Here is a 12,782-nt window from a genome sequence, read left to right on the forward strand (position 1 = left end):
CCGGCTTAACGGCACCTTTCCTACAGCAGGGTGACCAAAACCGAATACAATATTCCAAAAGCGACCTAACGTCTTGTGCAACTGCAACGTAACATGCCAACTTCTGTACGCAGTGCCCTGACTGATGAAGGCCAGCATGCTAAGCACCTTCTTCACCACCCTGTCTACCTGCGATGCCACTTTCAGGGAACCATTAACCTGTACTCCGAGGTCCCTCTGTTCTACAATACTCCCCAGAAGTACATCCTGGATAAGGATGACAACGTTTTAGTTCCATGTACATTTTGTAAACATTGAAGTGAGAATAACATAAATACTGGAAATATGTTAATAAACCATTTATAAAATACAGCAGGTTAGTCCAGTGTAAGTACAGACATGGTGACTGAGAGAATGAACAGAGGGACCAGAAACAGAGGAGACGTACCACCAAATATGTACAGCGAATTGGTCGTGTTGAGGAAGGTCCCAGCGGCTGCCGTGCGTCCAACAAACTCAGGGTCAGACCTGCTGATGTTGTACCAGCTCCCAGCACTCTGGTTGTCATTGAGCGACAGGTCACAACTGTGACCTATGAACCCTGGATGGCAATGGCAATGATGACCCTGTGTCAGCCCGAGAAAAATTCGCGTTAGACACATGGGCAAGTCCCGCCGGTAACAGCCTCGTGTCGGTCCCAGACCCATCCCCCTCACCGCGGCCCCGTGTCGGTCCCAGACCCAGCCCCCTCACCGCGGCCCCGTGTCGGTCCCAGACCCAGCCCCCTCACCGCGGCCCCGTGTCGGTCCTAAGCAGACGTCAGAGTTCCACCTTATTTCTATCTAAACCCACTCTCCATGTTATTCCAAGGCCATTTTATGATCCTGTTCCCTCCCAATGCCTGACTAATCCAGTTTACCAGTGGGATCTACGGATGTTTGGCAAATTGAATGGAAAATGATTCCTGGTGACAGGAGCAGAGGGCCACGTCCGAGGGTTGTTCCTGTGGAGGGTATGGACTGTGCTGGAACCCTTGGCGCTTTCTACACGCACCAGCAATGCGAATGTAGGAAGACCGATTTTGTCGATAGTGGGTCTTGGACCACTGACCAATACAGCTGTTGGTAGCATGGGCAGGGAGCTGGCTGAGGGAATTTAATTCTGGTAAGTATAAGGTGTTATGTTGGGAGGACTACAACGTGGATGGTAGGAGCCGAGGGAATACAGAGGAACAGAGGGACTTTAATGTACGAGTCCACGGATCCCTGAAGGTGGCAGCCCAGGGAGAGATTGTGGTTAAGAAGGCGTATGAGATGTTGGTCTTCATCAGCTGGGGCACAGAACAGAAGAGCGTGGAGGTTGTGGTACAGAACATGGGCTAGACCACAGCTGGAGGACCATGCACAGTTCCGGTTACCACACCGTAGGAAGGAGGCGACAGCACTAGAGAGGGCGCAGAGGGGGTTCCCTGGGTTACGGTTACGAGGAGACACTGGAGAGGCTGGGTCTGTTTTCCCTGGAGCGGAGGAGGAACCTGAGAGATGGAAATAATTACGAGCAGCCTAGACAGGGTACGTAGTGAGAAAACTCTCGCTGTAGCACAGGGGTCTACAACCAGGTGGGAGAGGCTTCCGTAACGCTATTGCAGCACCAGCGACCTGGGTTCAATTCTGGCCGCTGTCTGTAAGGAATTTTTATGTTCCCCTCCTCCCGCTCCCCCCCCCAACCCCGCCACCCCCGGTGTCTGCGTGGGTTTCCTCCGGGTGCTCTGGTTTCCTTCCACATTCCAAAGATGTACAGGTTAGGAAGTTGTGGGCATGATATGTTGGCGCTGGAAGCGTGGCGACACTTGCGGGCTGCCCCCAGAACACTCTACGCAAAAGGTTCATTTCACTGTTTCGATGTACGTGTGACCATTAAAGGTATCTAATCTAGGATGAGCGGAGGAACGTTTAGGGGAGATGTCAGAGGTAGGTTTTATTACACAGAGAGTGGTGGGTGCCTGGAATGCACTGACAGAGGTGGTGGTGGAGGCAGATACAATGGGAACATTTAAAAGACTCTTAGATAGGCACACGGGTGTAAGGAACATGGAGGGTTGTGTAGGAGGGAATTAGGTTGATCGTGGAGTAGGTTTATACAGGTCAGCACAACATCGTGGGCCGAAGGGCCTGTACTGTGTTCAACGTTCTCCCCCCACGCCAGCCAGACTCACCGTGACACAGCGGCCGTGTGGCCCACAGAGGCCACTGCAGTTCCGGATGCTGCAGTCGGTGCCGCCCCAACCCGACTGGCAGACACAGGAGCCGGTCGGCTCGCACTGCCCCCGTCCCCAGCAGCCCATCGGGCACAGCGTGAAGGTGTAGGTGGCGTTGAAGCCCTCCAGGTTGTAGTTGGCATCGCTGAACAGGTGAAGCAGCATCTGTGGGGGGAGAAAAGGAAAGGGCAGGAAATCAGAACTGCATGGCAGAAGCCGCCACACCCAGCCCACTGTCTGAGCCGGAGTTACCTTGGGGTGCACGAGCGTCGTATATGGGGCATGAGGGAATTTGGTGCAGGTGGGGATAGAAGGCCTGCTTCCCCCCCCCCCCCCCCACCCCACACACACACACACACACATACGTCCTCATTGAGGGGTCAGCAGTGGAAAGGGTGAGCAGCTTCAAGTTCCTGTACATCAGCATCTCAGAGGGTCTATCCTGGGACCAACATGTTGATGCAATCACGAAGAAGGCACGCCAGCAGCTCTACATCACCAGGAGTTTGAGGAGATTCGGTCCGTCAGCAAGGACTGCTGCAAATTTCCACAGATGTATGGCGGAGAGCATTCTGACTGGTTGCATCACTGCCTGGTATGGAGGCTCCAATGCGCAGGATCACAAGAGGGTGCAGAGGGTTGTAGACTCAGCCAGCTCCATCACCGGCACAACCCTCCCCACCATCGATGACATCTTCAAGATGTGGTGCCTCAAGAAGGCGGCATCCATCACTGAGGACCCTCACCACCTGGGACATGCCCCCTTCTCGTTACTACCATTGGGGAGGAGGTACAGGAGCCTGAAGACCCACACTCAACGATTCAGAAACAGCTTCTTCCCCTCCGCCATCAGATTTCTGAACGGTCCATGAACACCACCTCTTTTGCACTATTGATTTATCTTTGTCAAGAGTCTGTTGGTGGTGCTCGATGGACTAAGTCATAACTTGGCTTTGGTCCAAGCACTTTTCAATCTATTATTTACCACTCATTAAACACTTTTACAATACTGGCACATTTAATTTTGATTTTTAACTGCTAAAGTGAATACCAGATCTAAAGCGTCAGCTAATGGTAAAGGTAATGGAGACCAACCTACTTTGGAAGCTATTTCTAATCTAGATAGAACCATAGAACACTACATCACAGAAAAACAGGCCATTCAGCCCTTCTAGTCTGTGCCGAAACTTTATCCCGCTAGTCCCATTTACCTGCACCAAGTCCATAACCCTCCAGACCTCTCCCATCCATGTATCTATTCAATTTATTCTTAAAACTCAAGAGTGAGCCCGCATTTACTACATCAGATGGCAGCCCGTTCCATACTCCCACCACTCTTTGAGTGAAGAAGTTCCCCCTAATGTTCCCCCTAAGCCTTTCCCCTTTCACCCTAAAGCCATGTCCTCTCATACTTATCTCTCCTAATCTAAGTGGAAAGAGCCTACTTGCATCTACTCTGTCTATACCCCGCATAATTTTGTAAACCTCTATCAAATCTCCCCTCATTCTTCTGCACTCAAGAATAAAGTGCTAACCTGTTCAATCTTTCCCTGCAACTCAACTCCTGAAGACCCGGCAACATTCTAGTAAATCTCCTCTGCACTCTTTCAATCTTACTGATATCCTTCCTATAGTTAGGTGACCAGAACTGCACACAATACTCCAAATTTGGCCTCACCAATGTCTTATGCAACCTCACCATAACATCCCAACTCCTGTACTCAATACTTTGATTTATGAATGCCAGGATGCCAAAAGCCTTCTTTACAAGCCTGTCTACCTGCGACGCCACTTTCAGGGAATTATGTATCTGAACTCCCAGATCCCTTTGTTCCTCCGCACTCCTCAGTGCCCGACCATTTACTGTGTCTGTCCTACCTTGATTTGTCCTTCCAAAATGCAACAGAAAGTTTGACCAGAGCTTTGCCCAACTGAAGTCCATTTTACAGGACTTTGAAGAAAAACAAAATACCCTTATTCAGAAGAATGCCAGACAAAGGCAACTAATTGCTGAACTTGACCAAGCTGGTAAAGACAGAGATGCCAAACTTCATTCACTTGAAAAAGCTTTAATTACGACCAAGCAAAGCCTGGAAAAGCAACAACCGAGGATCAGCGACCTGGAAGGACACAGCAGGAGGAAAAATTTAAGAATCATCAATTTTCCAGAAGATGCCGAGACTGGTAACCCTACGGAATTCTTTTCTAAACTTTTGGTCGATGGGTTCGGTTCCGATATGTTCCCTGCTGACCCCATTCTGGACAGAGCTCACAGAGCATTAAGATTCAAACCTGTTCCGGATCAAAAACCTCGGCCAGTAATTTTGAGATTTCATTTTGTCAGCGTCAAGGAACTCTTGATTTGTACCGCTCGTGGACGTGGAATGATTCAATTTAAACAATGGAAGTTTCGAATAGTTGAAGATTACGCCCCAGAAGTTATGAAAGAAAGGCTGACCTACAAACCAATTATGGCTCGCCTCTGTCAAAGCAATTATCATCCTGCATTATTATTCCCAGCAAGGCTGCGAATTACACTGCCTGATAAATCTCGTAAATGGTTTAAATCTATTCCAGAAGCCGAGCAATTTCTTTTGAACTAGCTTTTAATTTTAAAAGCTAAGAAATGCAGAAGAGATACAGTGTTTTTCCTTTGATTTACGGCTTACTAACTATTATCTAATTAATTTTTAGATTTAAACCTTTTTTCTTCTTTTAATATTTTTAATGTTTTGTTTTTATTATAATTAAGGATTTAACCAATGACTGATCGTTTGCTTTCTTTCTGAAATAATTATTAAACTGTATTCTTTAAATGTTGACTGTTAATGCCCTTTGGCTGTTTTAATTCCACAACTTTGTTGTTATTTCGATATTTCTGTTTGGGTTATCTTGTTCATTCTTAGTCTAAACATGAGTGGTTTATATATTTGTTAATTTGGACTACTGCCACCAATAGAATTGGGGTTAGTTCAATTAGAGGGTAGCTTTCTGGCTGTCTATTGGCCAGTTTTCTGGCTGTTGGGGGGTGGGGCTGTTTTTAGGTTTTTTTCTGGGCTAAACCACAAATTTTTCTAAATTGTTGTCATATCTGCTTCCTCTTTGCTTTTTTACTTCTTCCTGTTGGTAAAATCCGTATATACCGAGATTAACCCTTTACATACCATATGTTTTTTAATCTGTTAAAATGGATAAGACTATTAATTTTATTTCATGGAATGTTAACGGCTTAAACAATTTGCTTAAGCGCAAGAAGATCTTTAAAGTTTTTCATAGATTAAATGCTCAGATCATTTTTGCTCAGGAGACTCACATCAGGAAGAAAGATAATCAATGTCTTTTTTTAGATTTTGGAGGGGTCAACAATTCCATTCAAATTCACAAGCAAAGGTGAAAGCAGTTTCTATTTTTATCGACTCCTCAATTTCATTTGTCCATCATGAGACAATATCAGACCCAAATGGTAGATTTTTATTAATTACTGGTCTATTTCATAATAAAAAAGTTGTTATGGTTAATGTTTATGCACCCAATGTAGATAACCCTGAATTTTTTTAAACATTTGTTTTCATTATTTCCTAATTTAAATGAATACACTGTGATTATGGGTGGAGATTTTAACTGCTGTCTAAACCCTTTGATGGATAGATCTGCGTCAAATCCTACACTGCCAAACAAATCTGTTATTTGTATTAATTCCTTTTTAGTTGAATCCGGAATTTTAGATGTTTGGAGATTTCTACACCCATTTGATAAAGAATTTTCATCCTTTTCTCATGTCTACCATAATTACTCGAGGATTGATTATTTTTTTATTGATGCTAGATTAGCTCCATTTACTACGGACTGCAAATACGATGCAATTGCCATTTCTGATCATGCACCATTGAGATTATCAATTAAATTACCAGATCCTTTGATGTCAGACAATGGCGATTTAACCCTTCGCTATTACAAGACTTAGATTTCGTCCAATTTATTAAAGAACAGATTTCATTTTTCTTTTTAACTAATTTTATTGAAGAAATCTCCAGTGGGATAATATGGGATACGTTTAAAGCATACATCCGTGGTCAAATTATTTCATATTCCACTGGATTGAAAAAACAAACTAATAACAAAATACGTATATTGGCTGACAAGATTAAAGAAATTGATAAAACATATTCTGTTACTCCTAATCTGGAGCTTTTTAAAAAGAGAACAGAACTCCAACTACAACATAGTTTATTATTAACATTTTCAATTGAAAATCTACTACTTAAAAACAAAAGTTAATTTTATATACATGGTGACAAATCTGGTAAATTATTGACCAACCAATTGAAAGCTACTATATCTAAACATCAGATTAATAAAATTCGTAAACCAGATGGTACCTACACGATAGATCAAGTTCAAATTAACAAATGCTTTAAAGAATTTTATTCCTCTTTATACCAATCAGAATCCCCTGAAGATCCTACTTTAATACATGAATTTTTAAGAGATTTGAAGACTCCCCAATCATCTTTAAATGAACGCTCTACATTAGATGTTCCCATTTCAGAGGAAGAAATAAAGAAAATAATATTTTCAATGAACTCCGGTAAAACACCTGGCCCTGATGGATATACAGCTGAATTTTTTAAATCCTTTTCTGAGATTCTTGTTCCCTGGTTAGCCAAAATTTTTAAAGTTGCCCTATCAATGGGTAAACTACCACAATCTTTTTATGAAGCAATATTTCTTTAATTCTTAAAAAGGATAAAGATCCCACTGTGCATCTTATAGACCTATTTCTTTATTAAATGTAGATTGAAAAATATTTCCCAAAATATTGGCCTTTAGATTGGAAAAGGTTCTTCCACAAATTATCTCTGAAGACCAGACAGGATTTATTCAGAATCGTTATCTACATTTTAATATTAGGAGATTAACGAATATTATACATACCCCTGCATCCCAAATTCCAGAATGTGTTGTTTCACTAGATGGTAAAAAGGCGTTTGACAGAGTCAAATGGGAATAGCTATTCAGTACACTTCAAAAATTTAATTTTAGTCCTAAATTTATATCTGAGATTAAAATAATTTATTATGCACCTATGGCTTCAATACTTACTAATAATCAAAGATTTCTTTTGTTTAGGCTTTTTTGAGGTACTAGACAAGGCTGCCCATTAAGCCCTTTATTATTTGATATTGCTTTAGAACCTTTGGCTATTGCACTTCAGGATTCTTCAAATATATGTGGTAATACTCGTGGCAGAAGATTCATAAGATACCTCTTTACGCAGATGACCTGTTACTTTATATTTCTAATCAGGAGGAATCTATCCCTGCAGTACTATCACTATTAGATCAGTTTAGTGTTTTTTCTGGCTATAGGTTAAATCTTAATAAGAGCGAACTTTTTCTATTAAATATGCAAACCCCAATTTATAGCCAATTACCTTTTAGATTAGTAACTGACTATTTTATGTATTTAGGTGTTAAAATTACCAAGAGACATAAGGACTTATTTAAAGCTAATCTACTACCTTTAATTGACCATGTTAAACAATTATTTACTAAATGGTCCCCACTGTCCCTATCACTGGTAGGCCGAATTAATGCGGTTAAGATGAATATTTTACCAAAATTTTTATATTCATTTCAAGCGATTCCAACTTTTGTTCTGAAACCTTTTTTTGACACTATTGATTCTAAAATTCTTTCATATATTTGGCAGTGTAGCGACTCACCATCCGGTCAGGCGAACCGGCTCGGCAGTTGGGTCACGCGGTGTCAGAGCGACGAGGCCCAAGATGGCGGTGGGCCTCGTCTTTCCCAAGCGACGGGGAGAACCCGCGCGCGGGAAAGACTTGATGATGTAGTACTTACATCATTGCCGGTTGCATTGGGCGGGAACAGTCTCCCTTAAAAGGCCCGCGCAAGGCGGGAAAATAAACCAGTTCTTGTTTGACAATCCTTCGACTAGCATCGTTTTACTTCGCGGTAGCAACTGCTACATTGGTGACCCCGACGGTCCAAACGGATTTTGGACCCGCGCAATGGATGACAACGCAGCAGCCAACGCAGTGGCCCTCAAGCTGCCCGCCTTTTGGACACTTCGGCCAAGCGTCTGGTTTGACCAGGCCGAAGTGCAATTCCACCTTCGGCAGATCACCTCTGACTCCACGAAGTACTACCATGTGGTTAGCTCTCTGGACCAAGAGACAGCCGCCCAGGTCGGGGACTTCATCCAGTTGCCTCCGGAGGAATATAAGTACCCGGCTTTCAAAGACCTTTTGATTCGGACCTTTGGCCTCTCCCGTCGTGAGCGCGCTGCCCGCCTGCTTCATCTGGACGGCCTGGGGGACAGATCCCCATCCGCCCTCATGAATGAGATGCTGGCATTGGCCGAGGGACACAAGCCATGCCTGATGTTCGAACAGGCCTTCCTCGAACAACTCCCCAATGACATCCACCTGTTGTTAGCTGACGCCGACTTCAGCAACCCCCGTGAGGTAGCCGCCCGGGCAGATGTCCTGTGGAAGGCCAAACGCGAGAGCAGTTCGTCCGTCGGCCAAATCACCAGGCTGCGAGCCCAACGCCCGCCTTGGCCAGTCCCAGCAACCGAGCAGCCACAACCCAGGAACACAGATGACGACACGGGTGACCAGCTGTGTTTCTACCATCAGAGGTGGGGTGCGGAGGCCCGTCGATGCCGCCACCCTGCAGGTTTCAGGGAAACCCCAGGGCCAGCCGCCGCTGATGGCTACGGCAGCTGGCCGCCGACAGAGCCTCCTATTCGTTCAGGACAAGAAATCTGGATGGTGGTTCCTCGTTGATACTGGAGCGGAGGTCAGTATTTTGCCCCCGACTGGCCGCGACACTCGTAACAGGCCACCAGTTCCGGTACTCAATGCCGCCAACAGTACAATGATACGGTCTTTCGGCACCCGTACACTTCAATTAAAATTCGGCGGCAGCCGTTTTACCTGGACCTTTACCCTTGCCACCGTCGCCCAACCACTCCTAGGAGCCGATTTCCTTCGGGCCCACAACCTGTTAGTTGACCTGCGAGGGAAGCGGTTAGTCCACTCTAGCACTTTCCAGACCTATCCCCTGGGAGAAATCAGCCGACCAGCCCCGCGCCTGGACTCCATTTCCCTTTCTGGTGACGAGTTTACCAAGCTCCTAGCCGAATTCCCATCAATTCTGGCACCTTCGTTTACAAATTTTAGGCCCAAACATGGGGTACGACACCACATCATTACTACAGGGCCACCCCTTCAAGCCCGAGCACGACGATTACCTCCAGACAAGCTCCGCCTGGCAAAGGAAGAGTTCTGTCGCATGCAGGAGCTGGGGATTGTTCGCAGGTCAGACAGCCCCTGGGCCTCCCCCCTGCACATGGTCCCCAAAGCCACCGGAGGGTGGAGGCCCTGCGGCGACTACCACAGGCTGAATGACGCCACCACCCTGGACTGCTATCCCATCCCTCACATCCAGGACTTCGCAGCGAACTTACATGGGGCCCGCATCTTTTCCAAAGTGGACCTCGTTCGGGGACACCACCAAATCCCGGTCCATCCGGATGACGTCCCCAAAACTGCAATGGTCACCCCATTCGGCCTGTTCGAATTCCTTCGAATGCCGTTCGGCCTTAAGAACGCCGCGCAGACCTTCCAGCGGCTGAAGGACGCGGTAGGCCGAGACCTGGACTACGTGTTCATTTACTTAGATGACATACTGATCGCCAGCCGTAACCGCCAAGAACACCTTTCCCACCTCCACCAGCTGTATTCCCGTCTCCGCGATTTCGGCCTCACGACTGACCCGTCCAAGTGCCAATTCGGCCACAAAATCACCAGCGACGGGGCAACACCCCTACCCGCCAAGGCAGACGCTATCCGCCATTTTGCCCACCCTGACACTGTCAAAGGCCTACAGGAATTCCTTGGGATGGTCAACTTTTACCATCGGTTCATCCCTGCGGCAGCCCGTATCATGCGCCCTCTGTTCTCGCTGATGGCTGGTAAGGGCAAGGACATCACCTGGACTGATGAGGCCGCGGCTGCCTTCGTTAAGGCCAAAGACGCCCTGGCAGACGCCACGATGCTTGTACACCCTAGGACAGACGTCCCAACCGCCCTCACGGTGGACGCGTCCAACACTGCAGTGGGTGGGGTACTGGAACAGCTAATCGAAGGCCGCTGGCAACCCTTGGCATTTTTCAGCAAGCACCTTAGACCACCCGAACTGAAATACAGCACTTTTGATCGGGAACTTCTAGCGCTGTATCTGGCGGTCCAGCATTTCCGATACTTTCTAGAAGGCAGGCCTTTCACCGCTTTCACCGATCATAAGCCTTTGTCCTTTGCCTTCTCCAAAGTCTCCGATCCCTGGTCAGCTCGTCAGCAGAGGCATTTATCCTACATTTCCGAATTCACAACAGACATCCAACATGTCTCCGGAAAGGATAATGTCATTGCTGATGCACTTTCCAGACCGACCATCCACAACCTATCCTTGGGTGTCGACTACGTGGCCCTAGCTGATGCACAGCAAGCCAACGACGAGCTGCCCAGCTACAGAACCGCAGTCTCGGGCCTGCAGCTCCGAGATTTCTTGGTTGGTCCAGGTCAGCAGACCCTACTTTGCGACATCACAACAGGTCAGCCCCGCCCTATAGTCCCTGCAGCCTGGCGGAGACGCATTTTCAACTTGGTACATGGGTTGGCGCACCCGTCCATCAGATCAACTGTCTGACTGGTCGCCAGCAAGTTTGTCTGGCACGGCCTGCGCAAACAGGTCAGTGAGTGGGCCAGGACTTGTCCGCAATGCCAGACATCAAAAATCCAACGACACACCAAAATCCCGCCACAGCAGTTCGAGCCTACCCGTAGGAGGTTCGACCACATACACGTCGACCTCGTGGGCCCTCTGCCGGTTTCAAGAGGAGCCCGGTACCTCCTTACCATCGTGGACCGGTTCACAAGGTGGCCAGAGGCAACCCCCCTGACTGACATCACGACTGATTCCTGCGCCCGGGCGCTGTTCACAACTTGGGTCTCACATTTTGGTGTTCCGGCCCACATCACTTCAGACAGAGGCACCCAATTCACTTCCAGTCTCTGGGCTGCATTAGCGAACCTGCTAGGGACACAGCTGCACACCACCACGGCCTACCATCCTCAATCAAACGGGTTGGTGGAACGTTTTCACCGCCATCTGAAATCAGCCTTGATGGCCCGCCTCAAGGGTCCTAACTGGGTTGACGAGCTGCCTTGGGTCCTGCTCGGCATACGCACTGCCCCCAAAGAAGACCTCCGTGCTTCGTCAGCTGAGCTTGTGTACGGGGCGCCCCTAGTTGTCCCAGGGGATTTCATACCTGCCCTTCGAGACAACCCCCAGCAGTCCTACAAAGACTGCGCGAGAAGCTTAGCAAATTGGCCCCGATTCCCACCTCACGGCACGGTCAAGCCCCATCCTGCCAGCCCAAACAGCTACGAGACTCTAAGTTTGTTTTCGTTTGCAGGGGCACACCTCGGGTGCCGTTGCAACGACCATATGAGGGACCGTTCCGAGTCATAAGGAATAATGGATCCACCTTTATTTTGGACGTTGGAGGCAGGGGACAGGTTTTCACAACGGACCACCTCAAACCGGCCCATTTAGATCTGCAACAACCGGTGGAGGTTTCAACGCCGCGACGCAGAGGCCGGCCCCCTAAGCGGCGGCTGGCACAGCCCGCGGACCTTGGGGACTGTATAGCCGGTTCTGGGGGGGGGGGGGTTGTGTAGCGACTCACTGTCTGGTCAGGCGAACTGGCTTGGCAGTTGGGTTGCTCGGCATCGGAGCGACAAGGGCCAAGATGGCAGCGGGCCTTGTCTTTCCCGAGCGACGGGGAGAACCCGCACGCGGGAAAGACTTGATGACGTAGTACTTATGTCATTGCCGGTTGCATTGGGCAGAAACAGTCTCCCTTAAAAGGCCCGCGCAAGGCAGGAGAATAAACCAGTTCTTGTTTGACAATCCTTCGACTAGCGTCTTGTTTTACTTCGCGGTAGCAACCGCTACAGCAGAATAAAAACCCAAGGTTAAGTAAGAAATATTTACAAAAACTAAAAAAGGATGGTGGTATGACCTTGCCTAAATTTAGATTATATGATTGGGCAATCAATATTAGATATTTAATTTTTTGGATACAAGATTCAGATGCAATTCAACGCCCCAATTGGGTACACCTTGAGTCCCAATCAGTACTTGAATTTTCATTAGTTTCTATTTTAGGAGCTCCACTCCCTTTTGCACTTCCCAAATTAAGTAAACATATGACTAACCCAATTGTTAAACATACAATACGAATATGGTTTCAATTTCGTAAATTTTTTGGATTGAATAAATTTAATCTATCAAGTCCCATTCAATCTAATTATTTCTTTTATCCATCCAGAGTTGATTCAGCATTTTCCATATGGAAAAGGAAGGGAATAGTATGTTTTCGTGATTTATTCACTGATAAATGTTTTTCATCCTTTGAACAATTGTCTAACAAATACAATTTGCCTCGATCA

The 12,782-nt window shown here is 47.0% G+C and overlaps 1 protein-coding gene across 1 annotated transcript in view; it reads right to left on the reverse strand.

Moving 5' to 3' along the window:
- megf8 (multiple EGF-like-domains 8) overlaps positions 1–12,782 on the reverse strand; it is a 102,743-nt gene that overhangs the window by 75,598 nt on the left and 14,363 nt on the right. Inside the window, 2 exon segments of the mRNA XM_052045381.1 lie at positions 428–605; positions 2,195–2,401. Of these exon segments, the coding sequence (XP_051901341.1) occupies positions 428–605; positions 2,195–2,401 (385 nt within the window).

The sequence above is a fragment of the Pristis pectinata genome, chromosome 39 (genome assembly GCF_009764475.1).
Source record: "Pristis pectinata isolate sPriPec2 chromosome 39, sPriPec2.1.pri, whole genome shotgun sequence".
NCBI lineage: Eukaryota > Metazoa > Chordata > Chondrichthyes > Rhinopristiformes > Pristidae > Pristis > Pristis pectinata.